Genomic DNA, 9,972 nt, shown 5'->3' on the forward strand with positions numbered 1-9,972 from the left:
CTTCCATGCACTTTGAAGTAAATGAACAGGGACTCTATCCTAGTGTTGAGTCTTAAAGCCCAGCTTATGCATGAGGAAGCCCTGATTTGATTGGGTGATGTATGGACACTGTGGCTGCATTTGTTTTAAAAAATAACAGGAAGTTATCTCGCATGCTTCTAGCTCAATTCAAAAACAAATGACACAGAAAATGGCATAAAATACAAACGTGTATGGGGTTTTTACCATAGAGATGCAGTGGCTAGAGGAGCACCATCCTGTCCTCCATACAAAATCATTACAATGGCAATGGGGATGTTTCTAGCATCAAGCTCAAAGGAAAGATTGCTAGCAGGGTGAGTGTGCTAGAACGGGTGTCCAAAGTTTTTGGCAGGAGGGCCACATCATCCCTCTGACACTGTCTCGGGGGCCGGGGGAAAAAGAATTAATTTACATTTAAAATTTGAATAAATTTACATAAGTTTACATAAATGAATATATTAAAAATGAACTTATATGAATGAATGAAGGTCTTGAAATAGCTCAAGGCCTACAAAAGGCTGTGCACAAAGCAAGACTGGTCTTTCCTTTGCTGCTGCTGCTGCATCACAGACGTGAAACACGAAGCAGTGGAGGAAGCCCTCATCCCACAGCTCATTCAAGAGGTCAAACAGTTGCACTCACACTAAGAGCAGTTGCATCCGGCCAGTGCGGGCTCCAACAAATCTCTGGAGGGCCAGAGGCTCATTGGAGACTGGGGGCTCCCTGAGGGCCGCATTGAGAGGCCTCGGGGGCCGCAAGTGGCCCCAGGGCCGGGGTTTGGGCACCCCTGTGCTAGAAGGTGAAAAATGAACGCAATCCTAGTATGCTGGAAGGAGATAAAACAGCTCTCTTAGCTCTAGAAGCTGAAAAATGAACCCAGCCTGTGTTTGTTACTTGTTGGTCCATAAACAACAAAAGAATCCAGCACTCTTACAAATTAAGCCATTTCTGCCCAACATGCATATACGCAACAGGGATCAAATGTGTACCCTGTGGGCTGGGCAGAAATGGGTTAAGAATGTTTCATCTACAAAGCTGCCATTGCATAAGGCACACGATGGTTTAGTTTTTTGTTTAGCTTTTTGCCACATAAGTTGGTATCCTCCAACCATTTTTAGTGTGCTGTGGTTCAAATAATTCTGCCTGGATTTGTAAGTTAATCTTTCTGTTGCTACTGTTGGGTAATTTGTTATCCAATTTAGCTTTAAAACTTACATTAAACACTTAAAAAACCTTTTCCTAAGAAAAATAGTTCCTGTGCTCATTATTGGTGTAATAAATTTAAAGCAGGTAACAAGTTTTTTCTGTTTTTAGTTTGTTAAAACTGATACTATAATAAGCTTACAGTAAAGGAAGAAATGTCCTCTGTGATAGAAATAATGAGAAGGGAAGGTAAAACTCCAAGCAGACCATTTCTAAGATCAAAGCATGACTGAAAAATGAAATATAATTCTAAGCAAATTTGAAGAATGTGTGCCCGTCTAGCTTAGCTACCTTTTCCTCTTTAAAATGACCTTGAACAAAGATGGATTCTTTGCGACTTGTGTTTTATCAAGGAGGTAAGTGGCAACCATTTAACATTTCTTCCCTTTATATCTGAAGTGATACATGGTGTCTTTTTGTTGATGAATATTGACACCCATGTATCAAATTCTGAAATAAAAATGCGTAATTGAGAAGAGGAGTATTCCATGTTCTCTGTAGAACTTTAATATAGAAAGGCTGAAGTGTTTTAACCAATTTGCTTCTATAACTTCCACAGGGCAAGCTGATATGCACCTCATTATACATTGATGGTTTATTATAGTGTACCCAAAAGTAATTCATATAATTTCTTTGTATAAGCTGGAGAAACCAGCATAGCAAGACTGTTATAGTTCAATAAATAATGTGCTCGTGGGCATGTGTTAATAAGCTATACTTGGATGTCCTAGCTATAAAAAGCTTTACGTGAAAACTGACCTTCAGTACAAACTGGATCTTCTCTGCACATGATTGCTGTCTGCTACCAAAGTGAAACAAGACGGCACTTAAATGTACTTTTTGTTTTTCTCCCTATGAAGATGACCAAAAAGGCTATATCTCTGTGTGCTCTGAACAAGGCATTAAACAGGTCACAACAATGGAGATTTGCTTTACTGGGGAGGAATCTGGGAAAGAAGCTAACATCTACTTGGATATAAGGTCTAGCAGTTAGAGAAGCCCTTTTATTATGCCATATTTATTTATTTAGCAATTTATAAATCAAGTTAAAATATTTCAATGTGTTACAGGTATTTGCATTTCCTTGTTTCTTCTTTACCCTGAAGTACAATTTATAAACCACTAGCTGTGCAGTTGTTTGTGTTAGCACTGTGTGGCTGAGAACCTGTGCCCATGTTTTTGGGTATAAATGTCTATTAACATTCAAGGTGAATGTGTTTTCAGGACTGAAGTTTTTGGTTGCACAGTGTGTTACAACTTGCATGTCTTTATCATTTCAGCCTTGCAAAACAAGATGATTGTTTCCATATTACAGTCACAGGGCAGATGTTGATGGAGAAGTGATTAGAGAGGCTCAAATTTAACCTGGTTTGCAAAGGGTTCTAGCAAGCTTTGATCCCCACACCATCAGGATACTCTTAAGAAATTACTTCAGGAAACTGTATGCTGGTATGAAGGAACAGGGCTGTACTCCCAAATAAATATATAAAAGCCCTATTATAAATGGGTCTATGGATCTAAAACCGATTTGCAGCTGTTCTGAAAACAAGGCTCTTTCAAAAGGGAGATCTCCTATCAATATCAAAGGGAGAATTGGTTAATGGCAATTGACTAAGTTTGCTCTTCTACACATCTATGTTAAATTCTGTACATCAGAGTAGAATGCTTTTTCTCTACAGGATCTGTTCAGTAATTTAGCTCTTTTGGATTACTACTATTAAACTGACATAGGAAAGGATAGGGTGTTTACTCCTTGGTTATCCTGAGGATGCAATCCTATGCATACTTTCCTGGCTGCAAGTCCCATTGAACACAGTAGAACTTACTTCTGAATAAATATGCATAGGAGTGTGCTGGACTGGTATACTGTTGCTTGGAAGAGGAGATGAAAGATAGTGTTTTGGAAGTTACTATGATTTTTTTTTTTTTACAGTGGCTAAACTTTTTACAAACTGGAACAGACTGATTTCACCAACAGTAGAGTGAAAGTACCTTTGGAATGTTGCACTGCTATCTGAGTTAACCTATTGTAGGAGACTGCCAGCCCAATCCTAACCTCTCCTGCTCAGTAAGGCTGTGTGGCCTGCACTGTATCCAGCACAGGTTAGGAGGTGGCTGGGGGTCTCCTCAGAGTAACAGGATATTTTCCCCTTACCCTGAGGAACACCCTGGCCTGCCCTATGGGGCTAATCAGTTTTCCACCAGCTGTTTAGCTGGTGGAAGTCCGAGCAGCCCCATGTAAAGCTGCCTAGCCTAGCAGAGAGGCTAGGATACAGCAGAGGAGGCCAAGATAGTAAAACCAAGATGGCAATCCCTAGCTCCTACTTTCAGTAATGGGAGAATATGTTTAAAGTGGGAGCCCTGCTAGGTTATTGGAGCAGCTGCCCTAGGGTGACTGCCTCAATTCTTCTTTCCCTATCTGATCTCTTGAAGAGTTGGTCACTTTTCTGTTCTCATCCTACAACTCTACATGCCTCCTTGACCCTATTCTCTCTCAATTCCTGATTGCCATTAGGACCTTCCCCTCAATTCATGCTTGGGGAAAAGAGCTTGGATTCTGCCTTTGGGCTTAGCCGGACTATCCAATTGATCCCCAGCAATCTGGCTTTTGTCCTCTGCAAGTACCCTTGCTAAGATCACAGATCATCCTACTGCCAAATTGAGTCCATTGTCCTTTCTGACTTCTCTGCTGTCTTTTCTACAGTCTTATCCTTTGGTTGTCTTATCTCTGTCAAGACTCTGCTGCCAAAATTATTCACCTATCCCATTGTTCTACAGCCCCACCTTTACTGGCTTGTTATCCCTTCTGTGTCCAGTACAAACTCATATTTGTTTTTCTAGCTATCAGTAGCCTGGCCCCACCTTTCCAGCCTTCTTTCTTATATTCCTGCTCCTGATCTCTGCTTCTCTACCAACATTTGATATTTGTGCTGCTCCTGAATATTAGCTTGCTGAGTACCAGGGATTATCACTTTCTCCAAACTTTCAGAAAGAGGATCAGTAGTGCGTTTTGCTAATACCCAATTTTCCTAAATTGTTTCAGATTAGATAAATAAACCGGTTAGATTTATATATTAGATTAATAAACCAGCTAATCATATAAAACAGTTTTTAAAATAATATTTGAAGTGAACTATAGGCAACATGTTTGGTAGAAATAGGAACCAGAATAAACTAAACTGTGTTTTCTGTTGGCAATAAAACACTGTTAATTATGTAAACTTGTTTTGAATTTTAAAGTAGGGGCAGAAGTAATAACAAGGTAATGTATCTTGGCAGAACTCAGTACAGATCTGTGATTAGCTGGTTGTACCAGATAAACTTGAAAATGGTATGATAAATAACTAAATACTTCTTGAGAACAGAAACATTACATAAGGAAATTTTGATTAATTAAAAACATACATCATAATGGTGTTAACTGTTAAGGCTGCCAATCTTTGCCAAATTGCTTTCATCTTTACCAACTGGAGGAATATTTCATGAGAATGACAGTGAACATATACTTCTGAGCAACCGGCTTCTTTTTGCATGTGGTAGTGTGTGCCTTTTCAGAAATATTGGAGCAAAGAGGTGCTATAGTATAGTATAGTATAAAGAGGTAGTAAGGGGACAGGAGGTCTGGTTGAGAGGGTAGAGCCTCCATTAGCCCAAAGATAACATCAGAAGGTCGCTAGTTTGAGGACACCGGCAGCTCCCTAAATGGCTGAGAATGGCAAGACCTTGAAGCAGCTGACAAAGCCGAGCGGAGTAATTCAACCTGCTCTTGGTGTGAGCAAGAAGTGTCTTGGCTGCCTTCCATGTGAGAGATGGAGCTGCTTGTCAGCCTGCGTGGGAGAACTAGAGGCCAGAAGTGAAACCAAACCAGGAAGATCCATTCTGAAATGTTGTTGGTTCTTGAAAGAGAGAACCTCTATGATTGTAAAAATCCCCTTGAGGGATTTGGAAACGCCTGCCTATGTAAACAGTCTTGAATAAAGTCAGAGGAGTAATCTGATGACCAGAATGGCGGTATATAAATACCTAATTATTATTATTAGTAGTATGTGCCATGTCAGAAATATTGGAGCAAAGAGAGAACTCCAATGTCATCCGCTTGGTGCTTTAAGATTTATTTCGATTTAAGTTTATTTCATTACACACTTGTTTTATAGTTTGTAAGTAGAGGAGTAAGTACAGTTTGTATGTGCAGGAGTTGCCAAGTGCTAGCTGCCCACATAACACAAAGGAACTATGGTAAAACAACTCCCAAGTGGTATGCTAATGAAATCCATCAAAGAAAAACTGAAGGAGCTACAATGAAACATATGGTGTAGTAATGGAGCCTCCTAATTTTAACTTGTTCTGGCTTTTAAATTTCAACAGAGTGGAGAACAAACTGCAAAGTATAGAGACTCAGTTCACTGTGCTAGAGTCCAGCATGAAGAAATTATCAGAGAAATTGGCGTTTCGGAGCACAGCTCTGGAGAATGAGATAGATCAAAATGAAATGTGGGAGTCACTATTAGAAAACAGGTGAGAAACTTAAAGTAAAGGCAGAAACATGTATGAAATGATTAACTTTTTATTAGAGAATGTTTCACATTTACAAACAAAGAAAAACAAGCAAGTAGCAAATATGAGGTCCTGAAACACGGTTACATATGTTGGAAAGACATTGGTAATCACATGCACAGAGCATTCAGGCATGGTATGCAAGTCCGTTTCAGGAGGTTACAAGTGGTGGGTTTAGAGTTTGTAAGTCACTAGGACTTGCCTGGTCTCACCTTGCATGTGGCCAGCAGTGCCAGGCCAGCCTTCTTCTGCCAACGGCAGCCTCCGGTCATAGATCCTGGGTCTAGGGCATCCTTCAAGGGGGCTCTCCACCATCATTGTTGGCATGTCTGGCTTCTGGATGGGTTTGTTCTAGGCATACATTACAGCAATGGGGCCCAAAATCAAAGCACAAGGTGACATACAAAGAGTAAGATATGATAGGGTTGAATAAAGTGAAGAGATGGCATATGTCAGTCCTTCTATGACGGCATGTACCTGAAGGTGCAGTGTTGTTCAGGTAGTCCAGGGTCGGAGGTGGGCAAGGCCCACCTTAATGCTATGTGGGGCATGCCCCCCTGGGCACCCTTGAGCTGATCAGTCTCTTGGCTGGCTTGGGGGCTGCTGAGGGATCCACCTGCAAGACGGGTTGCCTCCAGCACTCCTAAAGTTGGTGGGAGGCTGGAAGGCCATTGCTCATGTTGAGTGGGACAGAGTGGGTTCTGGCTCGCCCCTTGCATGGAGCAGGGTTAAACCATGGGTGGCTCCCCTTCCACAGTCTCAAGAGGGCAAGCTGTGGATGGCCCCCTTTCACAGGGTCAGGAGGGTGCTCGGTGGCCCGTCCTCTTTGGGGTTAGGGGAGCAGGCCAGTTGTGGTCCCCCAATCTTTGAGTTTGGGAGGGTGACCTGGTTCCTCATACTGGTGGTGGCCCAAGATATATAACACATGGAATGGCTAGCAGTTGTTTCTGGGTACATTTTAGCAAAAGTGTAATTACTGTAGATACTTGCCTATAAGATGAGAAATTTCTGCCAATAAATCAAGTGTAAATCATCTCCTAGCCTTATCTGTGGGTCACTCAGGGGTCAGGGCTATTCAGGCAGGCAAGAGAAGCCCAGAGGAGAGCAAGAGGACAAGGCAGAGATAATTGAAGGCTATTAGTTTCCAGGGCAACCAGAGTATTAGTCTCTGCAAGCTGCAGCCAAAGTTAACCCTTTCATCCTCCAGAGAAAAATGTAAGCTAGGGCTCAAGGCTTCCATTTAAATCAAGCAAGCCTCCTTCTCTTTGGCAGGATCACACACAACCCTTCTGCACCATTTTGCAAATGTTTTGCAAACATTTTGCAAAATGCATTATTTTGCACCATTTTGCAAATGTCTGGCAGGGGTCTGGTTTTTAAAACACCCAGAATGTAATCCTCATTTCCACTTGAAACAAAGTCTCAGGCTACAATTCAGTGCACTATTACTTAAGAATTGCATCCATGGAAAGCAGTGGGTCTACTGAGTAAATCAGATTGCAACTACATGTAGCTATGCTTGGTCATGTTCAGTCCTTGTTGCTGTGAATTGAATTACACACTCCCAGTTGTGTGTTATAAGTTGCATATTATATGTGAAGCCTCTGGCTTAACACACCAGGCACCTTAAAGAAGGATTTGATTAATGGTTCTACTGGTATGTTATTTTAGTGCACTTACTCTGATAGTGTTTACAAAAAGGTTGTGGAGACCGCAATTAAAAAAGTTAATGAATAAAAATGTATCTTATGATCTTTTACTATATTTAATACATTAGAATCTGTACGGTTCTTGGGTAACAATTACTGGTAGGTTATTTTTCAGGATCTGGCCTTGGGTAAAATCAGACAAAATTATAGTCAGGCACCCACCCAAGTTTTTTTTAAACTCCCCCCCCCCCCCCCACTTATCCAAGAGTTATAGAAAATTCTGTGATTTTGGCTCATAACCTGCCCTCAACTTATCTGTGAAATCAACTTATAGGCAGGTTATCTACGATATTTTTAATGCTTGAACAGAATTTTTGTAGGAAAGGAATGTTATATCAACAATTCGGTTAAAGACTTGAACAAATCTGGGGGAGTGGGAGCAGTCCTAACTTTATGCCAATGATATGAACCTCAACATTGCCTTTTTGTTCAGTCTAGAAATGAATTCAAGTTTGAAATGGCTGTGTTTAGGACTGGGTTGTAATTATCATAAAATATTTCAACTGGACCGGCTGAATGGGACTTATAAGCATAATTAGGATGGGAGCGTTAGAAACTCTATATTCTCTTCTCATCTGGAACTCTTGTCATCTGGACCTGTTAATATGATCAGTTATTTGAGAAGTGGATTATATTTCCACCTCTTTTACAGCTTCACTTCTGTGGAGGTAAATCTTTTCTACAGCTACATCTGGGAAACAATTAATTGCTTACATTCTCAAGTGATTGAAAGCCTATCGGATTTGGCAGGATCCCTTCCTACTCTGTCATCTATCCTGAGGTGGAAAGGCAAAAGCCAAAGAATTAGGTTGGCATGGGAATCAGCACTGGAGACATTGGAGCTGCAAGAAAGAGACATTAAAGCACTCTGTGCCTTTTTCATGATACATAGCTATGATGCTTGCTATTATCCTGCTAATCAAAGGCAAACTTACACCAGTGACATCAGCTCTCTAATACATAGAGTGGTGAAGAGTCAACATTTTAAGCGTAGTCTGCTGTGTGCTGTTCATGTGATAGAGAATAAGAAAGTTTGAAGATAGTTTATAAAGACAAAGAAAAAGTGTTTGTATGAAATTACTTATAAATGAGAAGCCCTTGATTCATCATTGAACTGACTAGATGATTTTATGTGTGACCATCTCTCAGCTTTCATTCTTTTGGGGAAAGGTATTACTGGCCTACCTTACAGAATTGTTGTTCAGATGATAAAGACAACATGTATGAAGCAGTCTAGACCCTCTCAGGTGCACAGTACTTTCTGCTGATGGTTTTATATTGCTTTTCTTGTTATATAGCTTTGTTCTTTTATTGATTTTGTTATGCTTTTCTTGTTTTTATTATTGTTCTTAGACTCCTTGAACCCCTGAGAGAATATTAAAATAAACAAATAATAATTTAATCAATGTTTGGTGTCATACTACAATAACCAGCACTGTGAATGGGAGGGGAAATTAGCAGAACCAACCTGTTCAACCCTTCTTGTTTTTCCCTTCCTATGACCTTCCTGGTGCCATCAAGCAGAGATTTATTGTTTTATAAAGCTGCCTCCAGTAATCAGCCTTTTGCCTTTGGAGCACTCTTTGACTACTTCAGTATTAAGACACTGACAGCCCAATCCTAGCCACACTTTCCTAGGAGTAAGCCCCATTGACTCTAATGGGACTTACTTCTGAGTAGACATGCACAGGATTGGGCTGTGATACTACCGGCTACTAGGCATGGAATTGGCTATACCAGTAGTGCTTCCCAAACTTTCTAGCACTTGGACCCATTTTTTAAAATGGCAATCTATTGCAACCCACTACTAGACAAAAAAAGAAACATGTTTATTAATAAGATATAAATTATTAATCAATAATAGTTGAGGTCTTGTGCCCCTGAGGCTGCTAAACACCTTACGTATAGTGTGTATGTGTGTGTATACATTTGCTAGTTTCTTCCTAGAAATGGAGTTTAAGGACTGTTCCCCCAAAACTTTAGAGTCATTCCAGGGAACCCAGAAGGCTGGAGAGCAAGATGGGTAGTTAGGGAATTCGAGGCCAGACAAAAGGCTGAAACTGGGTTCACAGGTAACCTGTAGCACTCCAATTACTAGAGAAAGAAAATGTGACATTTTAATTTGGGGGTATGAAGATTACCTTATATCACTGGTTACCAGCTAATGATTTTCTTAGGCAAATCAGGGAAGTGTGCTTGCAAGGTTTTTTTAAGTTTCAAAAACATTTTGCGACCCACCAAAAATCAGCTTTCAACCCACTGGTGGGTCCTGATCCACAGTTTGGAAACACTGGGCTATATGCTTAGTATATGAGAGCTCTATATCAACTACACAGCAAAGCCAACAGTTGCGACTCCCATGTCACTCATTTTGATGTTTCATCACTGAATGCCCACATGGGTCAAGTTTCTCTCATGTCCATACTACTGAACCTGTATTTTGAAAAGTCAAAGCTTACATAAATAGTATAGTTTTTTTAAAAAG

At 40.5% G+C, this 9,972-nt stretch overlaps 1 protein-coding gene across 1 annotated transcript; it reads left to right on the plus strand.

Annotated features, from left to right (window-relative positions):
* The first annotated feature begins 2,084 nt into the window (after positions 1 to 2,084).
* Positions 2,085 to 8,556, plus strand: SMCO1 (single-pass membrane protein with coiled-coil domains 1). The gene is made up of 3 exons (XM_066622376.1): positions 2,085 to 2,134; positions 5,590 to 5,739; positions 8,140 to 8,556. The coding sequence occupies exons 1-3, from the start codon at positions 2,085 to 2,087 to the stop codon at positions 8,522 to 8,524; spliced, it is 585 nt and encodes a 194-aa protein (XP_066478473.1). The 3' UTR covers positions 8,525 to 8,556.
* Positions 8,557 to 9,972: the final 1,416 nt, after the last annotated feature.

This window comes from Tiliqua scincoides, chromosome 3 (genome assembly GCF_035046505.1).
Source record: "Tiliqua scincoides isolate rTilSci1 chromosome 3, rTilSci1.hap2, whole genome shotgun sequence".
NCBI classification, from domain to species: domain Eukaryota; kingdom Metazoa; phylum Chordata; class Lepidosauria; order Squamata; family Scincidae; genus Tiliqua; species Tiliqua scincoides.